This window comes from Belonocnema kinseyi, chromosome 9 (assembly GCF_010883055.1).
Source record: "Belonocnema kinseyi isolate 2016_QV_RU_SX_M_011 chromosome 9, B_treatae_v1, whole genome shotgun sequence".
Classification (NCBI taxonomy): domain Eukaryota; kingdom Metazoa; phylum Arthropoda; class Insecta; order Hymenoptera; family Cynipidae; genus Belonocnema; species Belonocnema kinseyi.
In genome coordinates this window covers 59,272,988-59,298,999 of record NC_046665.1, presented here as the reverse complement: position 1 = coordinate 59,298,999, position 26,012 = coordinate 59,272,988, and the positions used below count along the sequence as shown (strand labels likewise).

The 26,012-nt window shown below is 29.9% G+C and overlaps 1 protein-coding gene across 3 annotated transcripts in view; it reads left to right on the top strand.

Moving 5' to 3' along the window:
• The window catches only part of LOC117180233 (monocarboxylate transporter 10-like), a 61,290-nt gene that overhangs the window by 33,583 nt on the left and 1,695 nt on the right, over positions 1–26,012 (top strand). The window contains exons 2-11 of one of the 3 annotated variants that reach the window (XM_033372621.1): positions 744–870; positions 3,422–3,626; positions 3,988–4,128; positions 4,584–4,772; positions 13,388–13,631; positions 16,292–16,490; positions 19,390–19,560; positions 20,568–20,790; positions 22,825–23,064; positions 23,232–23,288. In XM_033372621.1, coding sequence (XP_033228512.1) covers positions 757–870; positions 3,422–3,626; positions 3,988–4,128; positions 4,584–4,772; positions 13,388–13,631; positions 16,292–16,490; positions 19,390–19,560; positions 20,568–20,790; positions 22,825–23,064; positions 23,232–23,266 — 1,761 coding nt within the window. In that variant the 5' untranslated portion in view covers positions 744–756 and the 3' untranslated portion in view covers positions 23,267–23,288. The remainder of the gene's footprint in view (positions 1–743; positions 871–3,421; positions 3,627–3,987; positions 4,129–4,583; positions 4,773–13,387; positions 13,632–16,291; positions 16,491–19,389; positions 19,561–20,567; positions 20,791–22,824; positions 23,065–23,231; positions 23,289–26,012) is intronic. The other 2 variants (XM_033372620.1, XM_033372619.1) reach the window with 2 other exon arrangements.

Here is a 26,012-nt window from a genome sequence, read left to right as displayed (position 1 = left end):
CAGTGATTGTTTTACCCTTTTCCAAGTAGTCAATAAGTATAATTCCACGTGCATCCCAAAAAACTGTAGCCATAACCTTACCAGCTGACTTTACGGTCTTTTGAAATATTGCCTCAAATAAAAAAAATATTATTAATCTAATATAAGTGTTCCTCTATTTCCAACACAGAACGATATGAGCAAATACCAAATCATTGTGACAACCTATAGAATTGGTCATTATAAATTTTTCCACTCCTGAAGGAAAGAACTGATTGCAAGTAGGAAAACATCAATGAATTTACTACAAGAAGAAATGTCCTTACATTTTTCCTTTTAAGCATATTTTTCTTGTCGATAACTAGAGCAAATGTATCGATAGCTTTTCATTAATCTGAGGCAATAATTAATTCATTCATTCACAAAATAAGAATTTGCTTTCAGGAAACTTTCTGGGAGTAACCAAGATTTTTTTAAATGATTCTTTTTAGAGTATTGTAAGCTCGAGGTAAAGCTCGAAATGATAAAACAAATTTATTTTCTTCTTGATAAAAACGTAAGATGCAAGACGCGACATTAGGTTGGCGCCACACGGCGAAGAAGTTTAATCTGCCAAGTACTTGGCAGTCGATTGTTGAATTGTCTTTCTCGTTGTGAAAAGCTTGCCTCCCTCTCTTTTATTTCTCTCGGCCTAAAGCTAACTAAACTATCGCCTCCTCCCACCTAAAAAATTTTTGTGTAGCAATTTTCTACTTGTTTCACAGTCGCTTAGCAGCCATGGATCCGACGGAGAGTAACAAAGAAGCTTGTGAGAAATCTGCTTCAAAACAGAACGGATATGCCATCAACAATGAAATGCCCCTCGATAACTTCATTGATAATGAAGATGAGGTAAGTGACTTTAGAGTTTTGGATTTTGGCTTTCTTAAATTCTGAAGAAAATCTTTTTTTTTTATAGTTAAATTAGAAACAGAAAATAAAATCAAGTGTTACAGAATAAAAAAAAATCATTTTGAATCGTTGAATTTGTTTCTTACGTAAAGATAAGGTGAATGGCTTTTGAGTTTTGATTTTTTACATTTTGAGAAAATATTTCTGTGAGTCCTATTCTCCTTTTAGAAATAAAGGAAATTATAACGTTTAATAACATTTTTAAAAAAACATTCATTTTGAATCGGTTTCAATTAATTCATGGTTCCCAGACTGGAAACAGCAAACCCTACTTCCAAACTAGAAAACCGATCAATTGAAATAGTCGGACAAGATCGAAATCGAGAATTATAATAAGTTGGTTTAGAAATCGGAAATTTGAATGTTGAAATGTCTTTAAATCCAAAGCTTCTGAATTGAAGAGCTTCAAATTTTAAAGTCTTAAAATTATTTAAATTTGAAATTCGGGCAAGATAGGTTTTGAAAATAGAATTCCTCTTGTGACACAGATTATTTAAGTAAATTTTATTTTTCACGGCTAAAATGTAAATCTAAAGAAGGGTAAGCAATTAATAAGAAAGGAATGAATATAAGAAACATTTATATTTTTTTCTTGTGATATTCTGTGAAAAAAAGTTGTTGATAATAGTCTCAAAATTTAAATTCGATAGTTTATAAATAAAAATACAAAAAGATGTGTATTTGTAATTGCTTATTTTGAGTTATCTTGAAATATGATTGTTTAATCTTTTTTAGTACTGAGGCACACACATAATTATCAGAAAAATGAAGAAACATGTCGTAATTATGTTAATTCAAGATTAAAGGATTTTTCTAAGGTGAATTACTTTAAAGTTTTAAATTAGAACGAACTAAATTTAAATATGTTAAATTTAGAATTTCTGGCAGATATGAATATTATGAATGAAAACGTTAAAGTGGAATTGAAAGGCTTCTAAGTTTGAATGAATTAATATTTATTTACTTAAGTTCGGAAGTCGGTATAAATTTCAACGTTTATTCAATTTGAAAAGTATTCATGTATATTAATGCGTTAGAATTAAAAATATTTAAATTGGAATAATCTAGCTAAAATTATTAATTCATTGAAATTTAAAAGCTTTTGAATGCAATTATATTATTTGCAAATTCACAGATCAATTTCTTAAATTTCGATATTTAAAATGAACAATGGTTTAAAGATAAAATCGCAATAAGGTATCCTACGATGAAGGTCTTCAATTTAAAATCGGTTCAACTGAAATAATTTTCGTTTTAAAATCATTTGTTCGACCATTTTAGATTCGATAAAATATTTAATTTTAAATTGTTCAAATTAGAAGCACTCAAAGTTTGATTTTTTAAAAGTAAAATGCCTTAAAATTTCAGTGTTTCATTAAATATTTCGGATTTGAACAAAAAATCTCAAATCGTCCATTCTTTCAAACTTGAAAATTTTAAATGATCGCAAAAAAACTATACCTTCCTATTTCTAATTTGATAACCTGTTTTATTATCTTAAAATTAAAAGGGCTTTTAATCAGAACAAATGAAATCTCAATACTTCCAAAGTATAAGGTCTTTGAATTAAAATCATCCTAATTTAAATTTTTTGAATTTGAATTTAGAAAAGTTTCGATATATTCTACCTAATGCTACACTGAAAAATATGGTCTAGCTGTCCCAGCTAAACGGTTAGCTGGAACAGCTAGACCATTTTTTTAGTGTACATTTCATCTTCATTATACTTCTTTAAAGAGAAAAACAGAATGAGTGAATAAAAATATTCGTATGTTGAAATATTCAAGCACTCCTAATTAAAGCTATTTAGGGATAGTATTTCTTCCTCTTTTTAACTGTCCCCTTTTTTACCCTCTCTCCTCGTCCCGTACCGCCTTGATCATGTATCCTAGATGACTACACCTCTGCCCTAACTAACTTTGTCCCTGCCCTAGCCAAATTTGCATCACATCCTAGCTTACTTTTCCTCGTACCGTTGACAACTTTACGCTGTGCCCTAGCCAACTTTACCTCTTGCCCTAGCTAACTTTACCCCGTACGCAAGCGGCTCGGCTAGCGGACTTCACTCCATACCTTAGCCGACCAAAAATATAGTAGTAGTCTTTTCAATCAAGAATAATCACTTCCAACTAAAAATAGATGGAATTTAAGTGCAAAAAATTGATGAAAATAACCAATCAAAATTTATCTACGGACAAAAATAAATTTTTCAGTTGGTTTGTTTATTCGATTTTCAATCTTTGATCTCCGTCAATCTTTTTCTGATGTATTTTTATCGGTGGAAAGCGCTGAAGTGTATAATAAGTTTTTCAAAGCTAGCTAAAAAAATGTGAATTAATTAAACCTCTCAAAATGAAACTTCTAAAATTTTAATTTTTGAAATTATCCAAAATGGCTCGCAAGCTAGAGTTGTGCTGCAATGCAGTTTTTTTGAAAATAATGACCGATTTGAATAAACAATGCCTTTGATAAATAATTTTTTCATCTTTAGGGTATCGAAGTGGAAATGGTGGTTCCTCCTGATGGTGGCTGGGGTTGGATGATAGTGGCTGCATCATTTATGTGCAATCTTGTAGTGGACGGAATCATCTTCAGCTTTGGAGTTTTCCTTGAAGCGATCAGTCAACAATTAGAAGTTTCAAACGCCAAGGTCGCCTTGGTAGGCTCCTTGCAATCGGGATTTTATTTAATGGCTGGTGAGTTTTTTAGCTAAATAAAAATAAAGATCCAGCATTTGAAAAAAAGAGCATACCCTAAATTGGGGCTACAAGGCGTACCCTTGATTCTGCATTTCTGAATGCTATATTTGCTACATCTAGGTAAAAAATATAGAAGCTTGCAGCTAACAATTTTAAACTTTAATTGCAAAGCATGAATAAGGTAATATTGCGTCTTTCTGCCACATATGTGCCGCTTTGGCCCAATTTACGGTAGCTTAAATTAATTACTTTCAATTAATGATACATTCTTTAAAAATATAATAGATTGAATATGATCAGTATAAAAAACTTTGCGCATATATTTTTCTTGTTTAAAAGAACTTGATTTATTCCCTAGGTCCATTCGTTTCTGCACTGGCGAATAGATATGGTTTCAGACCGGTTGCTATTCTGGGCAGCGTTATCAGCTGCATTGCATTTGTACTCTCATCTTTTAGTTTTTCCGTAGAGTACTTATATTTTACTTATGGTATTTTGGGTAAGTATCGATATTTTCACATCAATAATGATATTTTCCAGTGTATTTATTCGCGGACAAAATTAAGCTTCTGCAGATGGTGACTGATAACAGAACGATTTATTGTTAGGCGTATGTATCTTTGAAAATATTTCTGATAACAGTACCATGTGCCTTTGCATTTATCAGCGAATCTTTGATTATTTAAAAAGTGCCTTATCTTTATGCTAATGCAATTGTATCAAGAAATAATCTTTGCTGAAAACATGGAGTTTATTAATTTGGAAAACACGCGAATCATTTTCTTGTTTTTTAGAATAGAATTAATGATTAAAAATATGATTCACTGTCTAATTTTAATTTATAACTCTGGAGTAGTCTACAATAATCTTAATAATAGAAAAGAACTTCCTAAAACTTTCAAGAAAAAGTGTTAGGTAAATCAATCGTCATTAAAATCCAATCAATTTTGCCAGGAGGCATCGGTGCTGGACTGATTTATGTACCTGCGGTGATAACTACCGGATTTTATTTCGAAAGATGGAGAGCATTGGCCACCGGAATTGCGGTCTGTGGGTCTGGTATCGGGGCTTTCATTCTTTCACCAATCTCGGATATTCTAGTCAAAAAATATGGCTGGCAACAGGCTCTTTTGGTACAAGCTGGTTAGTTTCTGCTTTTTATATTATAATATGTATTTCGTTCCAGTATATCGGAATCTCATTTATTTTAAATAAATTTAATTCCGAAACCCTTTCACTCAGGAAAAGGTATAGAAAAACTATTAGGAGGTTAAAACCAGTACGAAAGGAATAATAGAAAAAAGTTAATGAATTTTAAATAGAAAATTTTGTTTTATTTTTTTGTGAATATCAATATGAAAAAGTAATTTTATTATCAGTCTTTTGACCACACACTTGCTATTTCTTATTTGAAAAATATGATTTTTATCTTTTAAGGAATAGAATTGTTTTCACCATTCTTTCACTGATTCCTCGATTCGTCCAATTTTTAGCTAATGATTAATTTTCTTGAGGGGAATAATTTGTTAGCAAGTTAGCTTTGTGTATCCTAGTAATATTCACATTGTACCAAAAGAGTAAACTTTTAGTAAAATTTCACAGTGTTTAAAAAGTATACAATATAGGATAAATGTCTAATATAATTCATGTGGTGGCATTGCTATTTTAAAAATGAATGTTTCATCTATAATTTGATATGTAATACTTTACCCATTTGTTCAGAATTTATCAATATTATGACTTCAAAAGTTATTCTGTTTACCTGGAACTGGTTTCCCCTACATGAGTTACTTTACTCCTAATTAAAATATTCTGGCTTCATCCCACCAAAAAATCTTCGAATCTTTTGTAATAAGGAGAAAAAATGCCAATAACTAATTATACAATTTCAATTGAAAGAATTTCAAATCAAGTAAATTTTTTTAATTGTATCAATTGAAATGATTGAAATTGGAATCAATCAGATTTGCCTTGGTAAAGGTTGAACAAATTTAAAGGGCCGCGCACACTTTACATAAAAATCCGGTCCAGCTGATAAGGGTAAGAAAACGACGCTATTCTGGCAATAATAGGCGAAATCGTGAGACTCACTTGGCAACTTAAGCAAGTCAATGGAGCAGTCTAGTTCAGCAGCCTATCCAAAATAAAGAAAACCCAGTTAATAAGGGCAAGAAAATGTGGCGGTCTTGCCCACTTAAACACGTTAGCACACAGGAAACCGTGTGGTTTGGTTCCTATTTCATAAGTACACAAGATGTCCTATAGAGCAGCGATTCCCAAACTAGTGCCAAACTTTCTTTTTATTTGCTTAAAATTAGATTAGTAAATTGATTCAACTAATTGAAATTTAATTTATTAACATATTAACACATTTTAATTTTTCTCAAACGGTTCTAATTCTCTCGCGTGAAGCATGGTGCGTCAAGCAGTGAAGCACTTAAGTGTCCCCCCTTGGCGGCAGGGTATTGTGAAAAAATATGAGGGTGGCGGCCCTGCCGCTCCCCAGAAAGTGCATAAAAAGTTTGGGAATCGCTGATGTATTGTACTATCTTGAGATATGCTCGTCAGGTTCTGCCGCATCTGCAATGGCCTCATTCTCTTGCACCGTAATGACCGTTGTCAATTACGTGGCTTGTAAATCAGATGGTAGTGTGAAGTTTTAAACGCGATTTATCTTCAAAATTTTAAGTCTTAATAGTATTGACTGTAGTATAGGCGGATTAAATGCACTAATTGTCATTATAAAGAGCACTTTTATACTGCTACAAATAAGTTCATATAACTGCGTGGTTGGGTGTAATAATAATTATACAATTATTTAGAATTTTTTATTATTGTCCATCGTAGACAAGCATACTCTCTTGGCTTTGTTGGTTTGACTGATCTAAAGACTTGTCTTAATTGATTGGACTAACAAAGTGTCTTGTTTCTGTTGTTTGGATTGATCTAGTCTTGTCTTAACTATCTGGAGTGTCATAGTGTCTTGCGTTTGTTGATTGGAGTGTATCTTGTCTTAACTGGCTGGACCAATAACATCTCTTGCTTTTGTAGGTTGAACTGATCTATAGTCTTGTCTTAACTATCTGGACTGACAAAGTGTCTTGCCTTTGATGGTTGAACTGATTTATATTCTTTTCTTAACTATCTGAACTATCAAAGTATCTTGCCTTTGTTGGTTGGACTGGTATATAGTTTGGTCTTAACTGGCTGGACTACGAATATGTCTTTCTATTGTTGACTGGGTTGATCTATAATCTTATCTTAACTGGCTGGACTACTAACATGTCTTATCTTTGTAGATTGGACTGATCTCTAGCCTCGTCTGAACTATCTGTACTACTACAGTGTCTTGCTTTTGTTGATTGAACTGATTTATAGTCTTGTATTAAATGGCTGGGCTACTAAAATGTTTTCCCTTTGTATGTTAGACTAATCTATAGTCTTTTCTTAATTATGTGGACTGCCAAAGTATCTTACTGTTGTTGACTGGGTTGATCTATAATCTTGTCTTAACTGACTGGACTACTAACATGTCTTACCTTTGTAGATTGGACTGATCTATAGTCTTATCTGAACTATCTGGACTACGAAAGCATCTTTCTCTAGTTGATTGGACTGATTTATAGTCTTGTCTTAACTGGTTGGACTACTAACATGTCTTGTTTTTGAAGATTGGACTGATCTACAGTCTTGTATTTACTATCTGGACTACCAAAGTGTCTTACCTTTGTTTGTTGGACTGACCTTTAGTCTGGTCTTAACTGGCTGGACTGCCAAAGTGTCTTGCCTTTTTTAGTTGGATTCATCTATAGTCTTGTCTTAACTATCTGGACTACCAAAGTGTCATGCATTTGTTGATTGGTCTTATCTTTAGTCTTGTCTTTAACTGGCTGGACTACTAACATGGCTTGCCTTGTATGTTTGGATTGATCTGTAGTATTGTCTTAACTAGCTGGACTACGAACATGTCTTGCCTTTGTAGGTTGGACTGATCTATATTCTTTTTTTAACCGGCTGGTCCACTAAAATGGCTGGGCTACCAAAGTTGCTTGATTTTGTTGATTGGGCTGATATATGTATACAAGGTGTGTTCAAAAAGTAAGGTGACTTTTCAATTTTCGCGGGCTACGTACATTCAAGTTTTAAATTTTTTGTTTTGTTGTGTTGGTACACTCGTCACGATCATATGTTCACAGTTTTGACTATATAGCTCTTGTTCTTTTTTTGGCAGAGGCGTAAAAGGTTAGAAAGGTTTGGTGTGCTCGGCGATGTTCTTCTTTCGAAAAACATGGAGCAAAGAGTTTGCATTCAATTTTGTGTGAAAAATGGAATCCAGTGCTCTGAAACTCTTGAAATGTTGGCAGTTGCATACGGTGAGTCTACTCTGAGTAAGAAAAATGTGTATAAATGGTACAAGCTGTTCCAAGAAGGCCGAGAGGATGTCGAAGACGAACCTCGCCCTGGACGTCCCAGCACGTCAACAACAGATAAAAAAGTTCAAGCAGTGGAAGAAATGGTGTTAAAAAATCGCCGAATTGATCAAAAGATCCATCGCATGACCATCGCTCAGGAGATCTTGAATGAAGTCAATAATGATCCTGATTTTCTCAAAAGGGTTATAACTGGGGATTCTAGTGTCTTCTTCTGAAATTAAATTTTAATCCATTTCGTATTTTTCTTCAAATATTTGACATCCAAAACGTCAAATTTCAAATTAAGTAGATGACGAGATGCTCCAACACCCTAAAAAAAAAGATTCACTCAGTAGGATTTATCGAAAAAACTTTTAGGAACCGAGTGAAGTCAAGTGAGGTTACCGATTTTCTCGACTCGAATGCAACACTAATCTGGACTACCAAAGTATCTCTTCTTTGTTGGTTGGACTTGGTCCAACCAAGCCCTCTTGCCTTTCTTAATCGGCTGAACTACCAAAGTGTCTTGCCTTTGGCGGTTGCACTAATCTATAATTTTATCTTAATCAGCTGGACCGCTGAATATCTTTGATAGTCCAGAGTTTCTTTTGCCTTGATTATTTAAAAAAATGTCCACATTGCCAGGGAAGTTTCATTACATTGCCTTTATGGCTGGACTGGCTTTTCCTTCGATGATTGGGCTGATATATAATATTTTATTCAGTAATTGTCAAGGGGACCTTTAGGTCTGCTTTTTTTCTTTAAATTGATACTCTCCTCAATGAAAGGTACATACCAGAGGTTTTCTGAGAAAAAATAAGAAAACGCAATTTTTACCCACTTTTGAAGGTGCCATCTCGGCAGAACCAAATAAAAAGGTTCCCTGCCCTAGAGGGCGTTGGTGTGTCCAATAATATTTATATGGGATTCTTAAGCTTCTATGTTTAGCCACCTGAGATGGTACCTTTTTATTTCGTTCTACCGAGATGGCACTTGTCATTTGGACACGTTGAATTGTGCATTTTATTAAAATTATTTATTCTTCAATAGTTTCTAGTATTTGCGCTTTCAAATTAAAGAAGGAAGAAAGTGTTGCAAACAAACATTTCAATAACAAATACAAAATTAAATTGTTTTCAACAAACTACAAAAAACACATAAAGAATAGACAATAAAAATACATTTTTATTTTTCAGTCAACTTTTGGACCTTTTTCTTATAAAATGTTTTCATTCAATACCATCTAACGATTTCTTCGTCAATTTACAACATAAAGTACTATTAAACATTCTTACTTTACGAAAAATATTTATGTGTTTTTTGTGATAATAATTAGAATGCATCAGGGTTCAAAAATAAAAATATTCGAAGCTAAGCGTTGATAAAATTTAATGAAACAGTTCATTTTAAAAATTTCTTTTTTATTTAATCATTTGTATTCTATTATTCACTACTTTTCTTACTATTTTGCCTGCTTTGTACTCTTTTTTCAAACTTTTCTGTCCTACTTTGTTATCTTTTTCAAACTTTTATGTCCTACTTTGACCTCTTCTTTCAATACATTTTTGTCCTCGATTTTCAAAGCTTTTTGTCCTACTTTTCGAAAATCAATTATCGTCACCCTACAATGTATCTACTGTTATTTCGTATTGATTATTGAAATTTTTATTTGAAACACTTCGTTTCTACTTTAATTGAAATATATAAATACTGAAAACTGTTGAAGTATACAGAATTATAATAAAATGAACAATCGTCCAAACGAGTGATAACAAAAATACGATAAACAAAGTTTTTATTGAAAGGAGGGTATAAATAATAACTAAATAACATAACTATATTAAATGTCAATACAAACTGGAATAAATAAGCATTAAAAAAAAAACTGCCCACTACGCGGGCACGCTCTCGTCGCGCGCGGCTCGCTTTGCTCGCAAGATTGAGCGCGCCTATGGAGCGCAACTGTTGGTTCTCGCGCTTCGCGCTCGATGTTGTATTTAGCGCTCGACCATATATTTACCTCGCGCTACGCGCTCGGTCTTTATATTTTCGCACATTCTTGCGCAAAAATTTTAAAATTAAAACTCAAAACATCCACCACTGTAATTTTGTAATTGTTAATTCTCTTTCGTTAAAAGAGAGTTTGAGCGCACCTACGGTATGCGACTGATGAAAATCGCACTGCGCACTTGTTCTTTGCATTTCTTTCACATTCGGGCACAGAACTTTTAAAATCAAAGGTGAACGGACTGACAACTGTAATTCTGTAATTTTGAACTCTCTTTTGTTAAAGCTCTTTTGTCTTTAACGAGCGCATTCTCATCACGTATCTCGTGCTTCGCGCTCGATTTTATTCAACATGTAAACTTTTCTACATTATGCATAACACTTTTGTATCAATTATAATACATTTTTATGTAACTCTGTCTGGGATTACTTATTCAAAAATTGCAAAATAAAAAGCAAATTGTATTTATCATAATTATTTTTGTATTTGTTTCTTATTTTGCTTTAAATTGTATTCTAAGCTGCTCTGAAACATGCATCATTTGAATGAATGTATATCATTACAATTCATAATATGCATACAAATTGAATCATACTAATTCTTATTTCCTTGTTTTTATAATTTTTTATTTTCAACGTTGTTTTTTAAGATTAAATAAAAACTACTGCGCATCTGCATAGGGTCTAATACAGGAATCTATACAGGGTCCTCTTTTGTCTTTTCTGCGCTTTTCCAAAAAGTTCATTTTTGCATTTTTTATCTTATGTTTTACGACTAAAAGAAGATCTACTCGTCCAATCAAAAAATGATAAATAATAAATTTATAGATCTTTTTAGGCGAACAACTTTTGTCTGGTAATTTAAGTTCGTACGTTGTGTCGTTTTTTGAAACAAATTTAATATTTTTATTTTGAATGATATTTTTTACGACTAAAGCAAAAACTACGTGCTTTTTTATTTTTTCGTATCTTGCATAGCTTGACCAAAAATGCAATTTTTCATTATTTTTGGTATGATCAAATTTGGAATTTTCAACTTTTTGACCAAATTGAAAATGTTGTTATTATAATCTTTTAGGGCTTTCAAAAAGCAAAGTTTCTCTTCTCTAGGCTTTTTTCATATCATTCGTTGTTTGGCTTAAAATGTTCATTTCAGTTTGTTTTTTTGGATTTTGAAAATGCTCTAAATCTAATCATTTTCTTTTTATAGAAAAAATTCATAAAGATAAATTGTTTGAGTTTCTGAGTACCTTGAACAACCGTACATACAATTTTGAAATCTCGAAAAAATGTGGTTTCAAAAATTTTTGGTACGATCAAATTTGGAATTTTTAACTTTTCGACCAAATTAAAAAAATTGTTATCGTAATCCTGTAGCGCTTTTACAAAGTAAGGTTTTTTTCTCTTGGCTTTTTTTCGTATCATGCGTTGTTCGACTTAAAATGTTCATTTTAATTTGTTTTTTTTGGATTTTGAAAATGCTCTAGCTCTGGTAATTTTTGATTTTTAAAAAAAAGTCATAAGAATAAATTGTTCAACTCTTTGAATACTATAAATAACCGTACAGAGAATTTTGAAATTTTTAAAAAAGTTGTCTTAAAAATATTCAAAATGTGCCCACTTTTTGAATTTTTATCCAAAATGGCTGGCTAACGAACTTGACCTTTAGTTTAGGACACTAAACGAGTGCGCCAAAGGGCTATCTAATAGATTAATTTTTTCGAAAGTTATCGTGTTCACAGACAGACATACAGACAGACAGACACATTCGTAAAAACCTGTTTTTCGGTTTCAGGTGGTCTCAAAACGTGGACATTTGACAAAAACTGGGGGGGGGGGGTCAAATTTTACACAAATCTAATACCTTCTCTGATGAGAATGTAAAAAGTACGGATCGCGAAAATCGAAAGCGCAAACTTGAGGCTATCAAACAAGCGCCGCACTATCAGGGAGCTACCGACGCGACGCTTCGAATTACTTTTACACAGGTTTAATAACCATCCATTCGCAATTTTTAAAATGCACTTTTCTCGAAAATGGGTCAAAATTGCGTCTTCTTTATGTTTCTCAGAAGATCTCTGTTATGTACCTTTTATTGAGAAGAGTATCAATTTAAACTAAAAAAGGAGATCTGAAGTTGAGCTGTCTTCTACCGGAAATACTTCGAACAGTATTTACATTGCATAGTGCAGTTTATTTCCAATTTCACGGGGGACCGGATTTAAATTTAAATTTTGTCTGCTCCTTTGTAAACGTTTCATTAGAAAATAAAAAATTAAAAATACTCAGCAAATAAAAGATCACAAATTAAAATAATCATTAGCAATTTAATTAACTGACATTGGAAGTATTTTCACCAATTTTCAAAAGAAAAGGGTAAAACATATTTGTTTTATTTAAAATTAGAAGCAAAATTTAGCATTTGTGATAAAATTGTTTATTGCTTATTTGTTCCTTAGACTGAAGATGTTTTTTAAAAAAGAAATATTAATGTAATTTTCTTTTGAGGAATTTAGTTGTTAGATTGTAACTTAGCTGGAAAAATACTTTAGCATTTCTGATTAAGTTGTTTTCACCTCGGTTTTCACAAAAAATCTGAAAAATTTTAGTATTAAAGACTCTAGATTTATTTAAAAAATCAAGGTTATTATCTTTTGAGAAAGATTGTTAAATTGTACTGTATTTCGAAAAATAGTTTAGCGTTTCTGATAAAATTTTTTATCACAATTATTCTGAGAAATCCGAAGAGAAATCTGAGGCTATAGAGTATAGACTCTAGATATTTTTTTTTAATTCATGTTATTTTCTTTTGAGAAATTTTGTTGTTAAATTGTGCTGTATTTGGAAAAGCAGTTTAGTATTTTTGATAAAGTTTTTCTCACAATTAATCTGAAAAATCCGATTCCATAGACTCTAGACCTTTTTTTTTAAACAATGTAATTTTCTTACGAGGAATTTCGTTGTTACACTTTGCTGTATTTGAAAAAAGATTTGAGCATTTTTGATTACATTTTTCTCACAATTAATCTAAGAAATCCGAGTATTATGGACCATAGGCGTTTCACAAAACATTTACTTAACTCTTTTCAGGAATTTTGTTATGAAATTGTAAATGGAAAATACTTGAGCATTTCTGATAAAATTGTTTTACAAAAAATCTAAGAAATTCGAGTGTGTTTTAAAACTTAATGTAATTTTTTATTTAAGAATCTTGGTTAATTGTGCTGTATTTGGAAAAATACTTTAACGTTTCTGATCAAATAGTTCTCAAATAAATCTTGAAAATCCGTGTCTATAGTTTCTAGATATTAAAGAAAAACGTATCTAATTTTTTTTTAGGAATGTTGTTAAATTGTGCTGTATTTGGAGCGCTGTTTCGGCCCCTTAAACCGAGGAGGATCAAAGTAAAACCGACAGAGGAAAACGCGATGATGGAAGCAAAGACGTCGTTGATGGCAAAAGGTTTATCACTTGGATCATTACATGCCGGACAGCCAATAAGAAGTCGTTTCTTTGGAACTAATAACAACACAGAGTATCCGACGGCTGCTCAATTCATCGGTAGCAGCCCCAACATAGTAAAGTAATAAAGATAATTCGTCGGCACACCATTCACCGATAAATGAACTACTTTAGCAATTACAGTCTGGTAATACCTTCACCTTGAAAAAAATTAATAGAAGATAATTTCATATCGATTGGTAGACTGAATGACATTATGATATTATCGGCTTGTCAGTTTATGTACTGTAATTTATAATATGAGATTTTTTATAAAGGTTCACCTTACGAGATAAAGCAAGTCGGCCGTCATTATTATTCATTCTGCAGTGTATAATGCTGTTTGCAGAATCATTCATTGCTTTTTTTAAATTATTTACTCACCTGATAATTAAATTTATGTATTTAGAGCTTTTCAGTGTAGAAACAATATTTGAGATTCAGGAGTTTACGGACTTACATATGACAGCGTGGAGACAAGTTTGAATGCTTTCGAATTCAAATAATCAACTTTGTCATAATCGTCATTGTTTAGACTCGAACTTCTGTACTCTTATTTTGACAAGCCAAATGTCTACAATTTCATCGTATCACTTTTTATAAAATCTTTTCTTTAATTTGATTATTTAAAAGACTCAAAATAGAATTTTTTTACAAAAATATCTGAATGTTGAAACTAATTAATTAGATTAAAGTACAATACAATGAAGACACATTTAATTGTTTAGTCGGCTAAATAAAACCTGTAAGGTTTGCATTCTCCATGATATCTAACGTAATTGCTTCGGACTAAATTTTTCTTCGTGATCGTATTTAGAGCTCATCCAAGAATTATATAAGATGATGGGATGGGGAAGGGTAAAATCTTACTGTTTCTCATGAATTAAAAAAGTAATACAACTTTCAACTAAGTAGTTGAAGCTTCAACCAAAAAAGATAAATGATCAAAAAACAATGTAATATTTCATATTTTAACCAAGAAAGTAATTTCATTTTAAATTAAAAACAGCCGAATTAAACCAAAAAAGAAAAACTTGTTTTTTTTTTTAATAATTTGTTTTACAAGTTTGTTTTACAAAAAACCGAGACATATTTATTTTTCAACCAAATATTTTAACAAGAAATTTAACATTTCTACCAAAAAAGATGAATATTAAAAACAAAAAGACACATTTTCATCAAAAACTTAATTTTCAACCAAGTAAGATTTTTCAGATAATAAAGGGAAAACATTTAATCCAAAATGCTGAATTTCAATCCAAAAAGAGCAGCTTTCTACATAACCCTTGAATTTTTAAGTAACTATTAGAGTTTTCCACCAAATTGTAAAAGATTCGATTAAAAAATTAATATTTTGTAATAAAAGAAAACGAATTTTCAACAAAGTACATATTTGAATGTGCAACCTAAAAAAATAAATATACCACAAAAAATGTAATAACTGATATTTCAACCAATATTTTTTATATTTAATAAAAAGTAAGAAAAAAAAAAGTAGAATAAAAAGTAGACCTTGTGGTTTAAAAACCACAAGGTTGAATTTTCTACCGAGAAGATTAATTTTCTACCAAAAAGAAAAAAGAACAAATTTTCAGTTAAAAAATTACTTCAGCAAAAAAGATGAATTTATAAAGAAAATGTAATAGTTGTTATTTCAACAAAAAAAATTATATTTGAAATTTAGAACAGTTTAATTTAAAAAGACAAAATTTCAACAAAACAGTTGAAACATCAACTAACCCTTTGCATTTCAACAAAAAAGTTGCATTTTTAATAAGAAAAAATTAAATTTCTACAACAAAAAACAAATTTTCCACAAAATATGTAAATTTTCTACTAAATGCTTTAATTTGCAACTAAAAAATATAAATTGTCTAAAAAAATGAATTGGTAAAGTTTCGAATTGAAAAAATTAATTTTGAACAAAAAAAAAACAAGTAATTTTCAATAAAATAGTTAAATTTTCGACTAAAGAAATGAATTTTTAATTTTAATGATGCAACTTCAACTAAAAAAATAAATTTTAAACAAAGTAATACTTCAAATTTCAACTAAACAGATGCATTATCTACCAAATTGGTTCACTTTTATTTCCAGTTATTCGCAGGCGTGAAAATATCTTTGTGATTGCTAAAAATAGAATTGAGCATTCTTTTTTTTTTTAATTTCAGTCTAAATTTATTCTTTGTCTCTTCAAAATTGTGAATCATATACTTTGAAATTGAAAGCAAACAATAATAATTAAATTTCTTTTTTGTATACATTTTTAAGTCTTATAATGTTTAAGCATCCAAAAAAGGGTGTTCGAGTTTCAATCGTTTCTGTCTGAAAACTTCCAAATTTTCGCGATTTTAATCGAAAACTATGTAATAATATTCTTAATTGTGTAATATAAATTTATTTTTTCACCAAGCAGAACAAGTTTAAGGGGTGCATTTATAAAAAAAACACATTGAGTTTTTTAGCACACCCAACATCACATGACCAACACTTTAAAATCTCATCGGTTTTTTTTAAGTGCTAGAGAAACTGAAAATTGTGATGTAAAAGTTTGAGTTTGAATTCCAGAAAATTAAACGCTCTATTTTAATAACATCTAATAACAAATTCTTCAAGGTGAGGAGCTAAGAATTTCATTTATCAGAGACTCATCATCTGCATTACATAGCGTACCCACTAATTATCCATTTTTAAATACCACATTGCAACTAAATAAATAATAAGAAGAAATTTATTTTTTAGTAGCCGATCAATGCACTCTTTGCATAAGGTGATTGAATTGAAGCCAATGGATAGACAAATAAGCATCTCAGAAAAAAGACTTTCTGTGCCAATATACCCCGACTTGGAAATTGTCGTCGATGAGGAAGTAAAAACTGTCGAAGAAGAAAATAATTTACTCAGTGGTGATTTGGAGAGATTAAACGGTCGTATACCAACGGTAAGAGGTTCTGATTTATCGTTTTTTATTTTTTTTTTTCTATATTCTTTCATTTTTTTATTGTTATTGAATAAGTACATGTCTAATTCATAAGGGGAGCTTCCACCCTGGGGCATTTGTTTTCATTTCATACACCTCCCAGTAATAGGTAATTACCGAAATTGTAATATGTTACAGTAATAAGATGCGTTTTTCAGCGATTCTCAATAAAAACGAGTTTGAAACAAATTAACGCATGTTACGAGTACATGTATCATGTTACATGTATGATGTGCGAGTCTTAACTCCCGGTTAGATTGGGCGGTAGCGGTCTAAGCTTGTAACCTGAAAGTGTGGTCTCGATTCCTGCTGCAAGTATTTTTTTGCCGATTGAATTTTTATTGCAACTGATGATAACATTTATTTCAATCGCGTAGAAATATTCATTTTTAATGATTTTTTCATATGATAATATTGGTATTTTCAAACTTAACCATTTTTACTCCAAGAAAAAATTCCTTTTTATAGAAAATTCTCATTTTTCTTCTTTCACTTCAATGTTTCTATTTTGGTTAACAGCATTTTTAATCTTTAAACTTTAATAAATTTCATCTATAAATTAAAAAAAAAATCTTCAATTTTAAAGGTGTATAACAGGGTGTCTATACTACCTAGAAAATCTGGAATTCTCAGCAATTTCTATATACTTATAAAAAACAGGAAATGTCAGGGAATTTTGTTGATAGCCTGCTTAATTTTTTTAGATATCTATATAAACTGAATAATAATGATTCTTTATTTGTAAAAGTAGCTTTATATTACTTTATTTCAATATTTGGTGGATAATTCGTTTTTTTTTTTATTTAATTTTTTCAACTAGAAATTTAACTTTGCCAGTTGAATATTCCATCATTTTAGTTGAAAATAGATCTCTTTGGTTTAAAATTCTACGATTCCAGTTAAAGATTCACTATTTTAATTAAAAATGCATTACTTTGTTTGAAAATGTGACTCTTTTTTTGAAAATTAGTGTTTTCTAAAAGTTGAAAATGAGTTTTTTAAAACTGAAGCTTAACTTCCAATCGAGTATTCTATCCGTTTATTTGAATATTCATCTTTTCGGTTAACATCTTTTTTACTGCAAATTTAATTGTTCTATATTTTGTTAGCAATTTACCTTTTGAGTTGAACATTTATTTATTTTGTTGAAAATTCGTACTTTTTGGTTTAAATTAATCTTCTTGGTTGATAATGATATGATATATTTTTAAGTTCAAAGTGTAACTATTTGGTTGTAAAGTCGTAATTTTTGTACATAATTAATCTTTCTGTTTGAAAATTTAACTATTTGGTTACAAATTAATTCATCCTGTAAAAATGCAGTGTTTTTACTTGAAAAGTTAGGAATTTGAAGCGTTTTTAATTGAATTTATATTACCCATATTAATTTTACTAAAATATGGGCTGAGTTTTAAGTATGTATAAGACGTTAACATAAAATTTTATTTGAAATATTCAAATTTGTGGACTTTAGACACATATTCAATAAATGATTAATTATGTTTTGAGTATTGTTTTATAATTCGATGGTATTGATATACTTTAGATTGTCTTGTGATATAATTTGTCAAAGGTTTTCAAATTAAACATATTAATTAAACTCGCGAAACTGTATGCATATTCGGAGCCGATTGTTTAGAAAAATTCGAAATATTTGAATAGATCTATATTATGAAAAATTATACCTGAAAAAACTGGAGATACCTAGGAAAAAACCTGAAATTGTCAGGAAATTAAAAAATTTTGATGATTTTGAAAATCTTCAATTCTAAATCTTCCAAATTAAAGAAATTTCGAATATGAAGCATTGAAAGTACAGAATTTTTCGTTGTAAAACTTAAAACTTGTAGAATTATTTGTTGTAAATTTCCAAGATTTAAAAAACTTATACTTTAGAGATTTATAAATAAAAATGCTCAAATTTTGATGCTTTTTATGATCTAAAGTCAAAAGTTTTGAATCCGAAATCGTCCAAATTGAAAAAATTTCAAATATGAATCATAAAAATTACAGCATTTCAACGTTAAAACTTGTATTATTTTCACTTATAAATTGAAGGATCGAAAAAGCAGAACTGAACGAGCTCTCGAGCAGTAGGCAGGGGCGCTCGTTCGGTTCTGTTTTTCGAGTCTTCAATTTTAAAAATTAGAAATTCTGCAATTACGAAGATTTTCAATTCCAGGTTCTACAATTCTGAATACTTAAAAACGAAAAGTATTCAATTTTAAAGATGAAAAAATTAACATTCTTAAATTTGTATGATTTGTAAATCAAAAGTCAAGCTTTTAATTCTGAATCTTGAAATTGAAAAAAATTGAAATCTAAATCATCAAATTTTATAAGTTAAAATTTTTAATTTGCAATTGAAAATTCTTTAAATTTGAAAATATCGAATTGCAAATTATTCAATTTTCAAGATTTATATTTTACTGGTATGGGATCGTCCATATAGGACATAACGACAATGATGAAGATTTAAAGTTGAAATTTATTCAACTTCATAGGCCTGATTCAAATAAATTTAATAGTAAATAGCAACTTAAAAATATTGAAGTAATTGAAAAAATTGGCAAGAATGGCAATTCCAGTTAAAAACTCGGAGCGCTGAAAAGCTTATCTTATTATACTAAAGAATATTACAAGTTTGGTAGTGACCTATAACTCGGGAGGAGTATGAATATAAGAAAAATTCTGAAGAGTGAGGGTTACCCATGTCAGTTATTTGCATAATTTGGCTTTCCATGCGATTGGTTTCCGAGGGTCGTGAGATATTTGAAATAATTTTTTTTGTATACTGACAAGCCGATGTGTATAATCGCAGCGTTAATTCGTACTTGATACATTCGGATTTCCTGTACAGATACGCAGACACACGATTAGCGGACGTCGTCGGAGTTCTGATATCAGCCACAAAAATCTCAAGCTGAGCAATGGAAGAAGTCCACCTGTGAAGGACCACCAGCGCCCTTTTTACAGGGATGACATTTTTTACGGAGGATCCTTAAGTAGACTTCCCCATTATAGATCACAAGTATGTTGTGGAAAATTTGATTCTTAATTAGGAATTTCGATTTTTTATGTAACTAGATCATTGTACGCGCTATGTGCGCACTAATTAACGTTTATTTCCGTATAGAAAATTATCTGGAAACTGTCTAGTATTGCGCTGAGTAGCAGTGAAACGTATCTTTACGGTCAAACGCTAGTCTGAACAAATCTGTAAAAGATATTTGATTGAAAATTTAGAAAGTTTTTTTACCATGACGGGCTAGCCATCACCCGATTAGGGCTCGAAATGACTGACCAGATGATAAGGGAAAAACTGCATTTTTTAAATGTTCAATCTTATTTCAGTTACACTTTAAAAAAATGTTTTAAAATTACAGTTCAGCGAGAATACGATTAGGGCCCAAAATCACTTGACTAGATGATAAAAAAATTTATTATTTTCAATGTTCATTTTTCGCCTTTAGTACCTTGAAACTCCCTGGCGATTTTTGGAAAAGGGCAATAATTTATTTGGGGTTGGTACTTACAAAATTTGATGGCCATGAGGGCCTAGCCTGCGCCTGGATTATATTTTTTAAAAGTTTCTGCTAATATAAGAAAGACATCATATGAGTTTCGTGCGGGCTAAATCATTTTTGAGGCCGACAAAATTTTTCTTTAACTATTTTTCTCTTAAACGATGCAAGATATCACAAAAGAGTAAGAGGTATTTTTTGTAGAAAATTCAAGGCTAAAAAAGTAATATTTTTCCATATAAATCAGTGGTTTTCTAAAAACGTAACTCAGGAGATATGTAGAACATATTACCACCTATTGCTAAAATAAATAAAATTATGGGATTTTTGATCAAATCCACATTCAAGAACTTTGAAAAACAGATACCATTTTGCTGTTTTCCCCATTTAAAAAAAAATTGTAATTGTATGTATCCGCCTTGAAATGGAATTGGTCATTAAATACTTACTTGAAAATAAAATTATTTAATGAATTGAAGATGTAATAATTTAATTAGTTTGTATTGCCCGCCAGATATCCTCTGTGGGATATCACATGTCAGTCACCCGACTTCCGACTGCAAAAGATCTCGCTGAAGAAGAAAGTGGAGGCTGCTATTTATGTCCCGAAAGTGTAAGAAGAATTTTATCTACTATGTTGGACTGGAGTCTTCTCAGGAGTCCTTCTTTTTTGATTTTGGCAATCAGTGGGGCTCTAACAATGATGGGATTTTATACACCTTTTGTATATCTACAAGGTAATAAAAAAATGTAATCGATTAGGTAAATTGATTTTCCACATAAAGTTTACAGAATCATTACAAAATGTTTTATGCTAGAAACATTTTTAATTTTTGGATTTTAATCTTTTTTGCACAAGAATCTTCTCAAAAAAAGCATATTTCCAAAAGTCTACCTGAAATCTTTGTGAAATAACGTAATTGATGTTTTTGCGAAATCTTCTTAATCTATCCGAAATCTTTGCCAAATATTTGAAATCTTTGTAAAATCTTTGAGGAGTCATTGAAATCTTCATCAAATACTTCAAATCTTTGTAAAAACTTTGAAAGATTTGGGAAATCATTGAAATGTTTGACGAATATTTTTAATATTTTCGAAATATTTGGAAAAATTTGTGAAAATGTTACAATTTTTTAGAAATCATTGAAGTCCGTCAAATCTTTTAAATCTATCCGAAATCTTTGCGAAATATTTCAAATGTTTTATAAATATTTGACATTTTTAATTGTTGAAATCTTTGAAATTTTTGGAAAATCATTGATATCTTTATGAAATATTAAAAATGTTTTTGGAATATTTTTTTAATTTTAAAATATTTGATAAATCATTTAAGTTTTTGTGAAATCTTGTTAAAATATCCGAATTTTTTGAAAAACATTTTAAATTTTTACGAAATGTTTAGAAAATCATCAAAATCTTTGTAAAATAATCAAAATATTTTACAAGTATTTTATAACATTTGTAAAATTATTTAAATCTTTGCGAAATATTTGAAATATTAGAGAAATCATTGAAATATTTGTGAAATTTTTAGAAATCTTTGAAATTTTTATTCAACATTTTTGAATTGTTGAAATATTTGAGAAATTATTGATGTATTTGTGAAATTTTTTAATCGATCAAAAATCTTTGCGAAATCTTCGAAATGTTTGGGAAATCATTAAAGCCATTTGAAAATATTCTTGAAGTATATTTGGTATATTTTGGAAATTGTTGAAATCGTTGGGAAAGCATTGACGTCTGTGAAATATTTTTAAACTTTCCAAAGTCTTTGCGAAATATTTAAAATCTTCTTGAAATGCTTAGAAGATGATTAAAATCTTTGTGAATTATGCGAATTAATTTTTAAATATATGATTATATTTGTGAAATTCTTTAAACCTTTGCGAAATCTTTGGAAAACTTTGAAATATTTTTTAAACATTTGGGAAATTATTAAAATCTTTTTGAAGTCTTTGCGAGATATTTCGTAATATTGGTAAAAATGATTTAAATATTTTTGAAATCTTTTGAAAATCATTGAAGTCTTAGTGAAATCTTTTAAATCTATCCGAAATCTTTGCGACATTTTTTTATCCTTTGATAAATCATTAGAATCTTTGCGAAATCTTTCTGAAATCTTGAAAAAGTATTTAAAATATTTTTGAAACCTTTGGGAAATCATTGATGAATTTGTAAATTTTTTTAACTATCCAAAATCTTTGCAAATTATTAAAAATATTTGTGAAATATTTGATATCTTTCGGAAATGATTGAAATCTTTCTGAAATCTTTGCGACATGTTTGAAATATTTCTGAAATATTTGGTAAAATTTTTCTGAAATCTTCAATTTATAAATAAAATAGGCAGAACCTAATAATTTCGACATTTTCCAGAATACTGGAACCATTAGTCCATTTTACCATTAATCTGGAAGATGTCGAAATTATTAGGTACTGCCTATTTTATTTATAAATGAAAATTTTCCAAGACGTTAAAAAAAGAACACATTATTTCTTTTTAAAAACAAAAAAAATCTTTAGAAATTATTGAAATCTTTCTAAAATTGTTTGAAATTTGAATTTTGCACCTGTGTTTATTATTAATTATTATTTACTATTTATTGTTCATTCATTATTATTTATGTAAAATTTGTATTTAGTATAATATTATTATATTGTCTACAAAGCGTGTCATTGAATATTATAAGTCTATTTTCCTCCTCCACCTAAAGAAAAAAGGCTCCGCCACTCATGTAGATATTAATGTCAAAACATTAATATTTGTTCAGATCGAGCGAAGTCATATGGTATGGAACAATCTAGTTATATGTTCCTAGTCTCAATTATTGGAATTGGTAATACAGTTGGTCGAGTTGTCTGTGGACTAGCAAGTAGTATTCCAGGAGTTGATCCTCTGATGGTCAACAATATTTTCATCAGCATTGGTGGATTGCTCACAATATTTTCTGGTCTCTCACACTCTAAAGGATATCAGTTCTTCTATTCTGCTGCTTTCGGTCTCAGCATTTGTGAGTATATTGCATTGTAAAACAGAATCACTTTTATTAGAAAGAAATTCATGTCACTGATGAAATTTTTTAGGCAATCAAGGTTGCTACTAAACCCCAATTAGAAGACTCCTGACTTTCCCTGTCCAAATTTTCATTTTCCCTGATAGTTTTAATTTTTCTTTCAGTTAGAAAAAGAACCTTACGCCTAGGAAATCCATAATGATTATGCAACAATTTTTTATGTAAGTGTAGTACGATTTCCTCGCTTTTGGGAGTAGTTTGGAGCAGCAAAGTAGGTCTTTATTGGTGGTTGGGTACTTTACCAGCCTACGCAGAAAATTCTTTTTTCGATCTCGAATCTTTGCACTAACACTCGGCCGTGAAAAGACTACTTAGCTGCTTTAATGTACTATAGACTTTACAGTCCGAAATGCTCTTTAAACAGGGAAAATAGGGTGATTTTTCATGAAAACAGAGGAATAAATTCTTTTAAATCAAATTAACGAACCAAGAGTTGAATCAATAAAACAATAAAGAAGATTTTTTTAGAAGACAGTTGAATTATCAACTAAGAAAGATGAGCTTTCTACCAAAAAAGATGAATTTGCAATCTGAAGATACGAATTTTCAACAAAACACTTGAATATTCAACTGAAAAGCAGGCCTTTTAAAAAAATAGTTAAATTTATAAAGAAATAGTTGAACATTCAACTTGAAAAGGTGAACTGTTAATCTACACAGATAAATTTTCCGCTAAATGGTCGCGTTTAAAAAAAAATGAAGTAAACTTTAACCAAAAACAGTTGGATTTTCTACAAAATACTTGAATTTTCAAGTCGAAAGGCGACATTTTTAAAAGAGCGTTGAATTTTCAATCTAAAAGTACGAATTTCTTTCCCAAAAAGATGAATTTTCAAATAAATAGTTGAATCTTCAAGCCAACAAAGAAAAACGACTTAAAAAAACAGTGGAGTCATCAATCAAGAAAGCTTAATTACCGCCAAGATCTTTTCTATCAGATAGAGTTCCAACTAAAACAGATAAATTTTTAACCAAATAGTTTAAATTTTCAAACAAAAAAGATAAATTTACGACCGAAGAGATCAATTTTCCTCTAAAATAACGAATCTTCGACCAACAAAATGAACATTTAACAAAGTAGTTCAATTTCTATTCAAAAAGCGGATTTTTCAAACAAAAAGATAAATTCTGTACAAAAAATGTAATAGTTGCTATGACAGCCAAACAACTTTTTTTTTAAATAAAAAATGGTTGAAATCATCCAAAAAGACGAATATTTAACCAAATAATTGAGTTTTCAACCTGCAATGTTCTAATTTCAACCAATTAGTTGAATTTTCAACTGAAAAAGATATATCTTCTACCAAAAAATAAATTTTTAAGAAAACCGTTCAACTTTCAGCCAAGAAGTTGAATTTTTAACACAAATATATGAATTGCCAGCGAAGAATTAAATAGTTGCTGTTTAAATCAGAAAAAAATTTTATTAAAAATAAAAACAAGTTGAAATTCCTCAAGAAAGAAGAATTTTAAAGAAAACGGTTGATAAACTTTAACTAAAAAGGATCAATTTTTAGTAGAAAATGGATTTCAATCGAATGAACGAATTAAACTTTTAACCAAGTGGTAGCATTTTCGTTTAAAAATAAGCATAGTTAAAAAGGTTTTATAAAATTAACGAAAATGTTTTCACTATTAGTTTTAACTAGTTTGGAAGAAAATTTAAGTTAAACTTCAGGAATGGTATATAGAGCTGCAAGTACAGAAAGTAGCACACGATTTATTTTTCTTTGCAATAGGAATTGAAATTTATTTAATATCTTTTATCACAATAATTTTATTTTTAAATCAAAATTTTAACGAGTCATCAATAACAATATAAACAAACATTCCGATTATTTTATAAATTTATGGTAAAATTACAATTTATATCAATCACAATCATATTAAACAGAATATTTAAAGGAATAATATAAGCCCTACCACATTAGAATTACCCTTCACGGTACGGAATATAAAAATGTTACGTTACGTACAGACATGGGTTAATCAAACCCTGTAACTTTGAGCGACTGTATCTTGGGCTGTAATTCGTCAATCGCAACATTTTTTTAACCAATCGGAAATTTATTCAGAAATTCGATGTTTTTATTAGACTTGTGATATTGTTTTATCGGAAAAGGTTAAATTTGAAAATATAAACAATTTCCAAAAAATGTCATGAAAAAACCTTTTTCTTCAAAAGCTTGCCATTAAAAAAAAAAAGATGAAAAAATTTTGTAAGTAGGCTTTGAAAGTTGAAAAGTTGTACTTTAAAATGGCTGCATCGGTTTTTCGATTCGCTCCAAAAAATATATTTTTCAAACTACGAAAATAATAGGTTTTTTTTTGGTGTAGGAAGGAAACGTTATCCAATTAATTTATCATAAATGTCGAAAAAGAAAATATATTTCACAATGCTAAAAATACTTGTTATATATAATATTGATGAGTATGACATTAATAAACAACATAAATTTCTTTAAATGTTTTTTTTTTATTGAATACAAATGTCTTATGGTCAAGAGAACTGGGACACAAATTACAGCGTCTCCGTTTAGAGATTTTATTGTCATCGAATTCGTCTCTGATATCCATTTCCTCTGGTAAAGTACGAAGGGTAGCACAACTCACTCACCGGCGAGTTTTGCTAGTCTTCGTACGGGGCATCACTATATTCAATATAATTTTATCAAAATAATAATATAATTATATATACCAGCATACTCTACTGCGTAAATTGCTTGTAAAAAATTATTTTTAATTTTTGCAACTAACGGATTTTCTCACGCCCCGTACGCACTGAGTGTACAAGACCCGACTCCTATTTCTCCAAACTTATAATTTCCACACCAAGCACAGGCTGAAGCTGCCGACCAATGCTCTAAATCAAAATGTTCGCACCT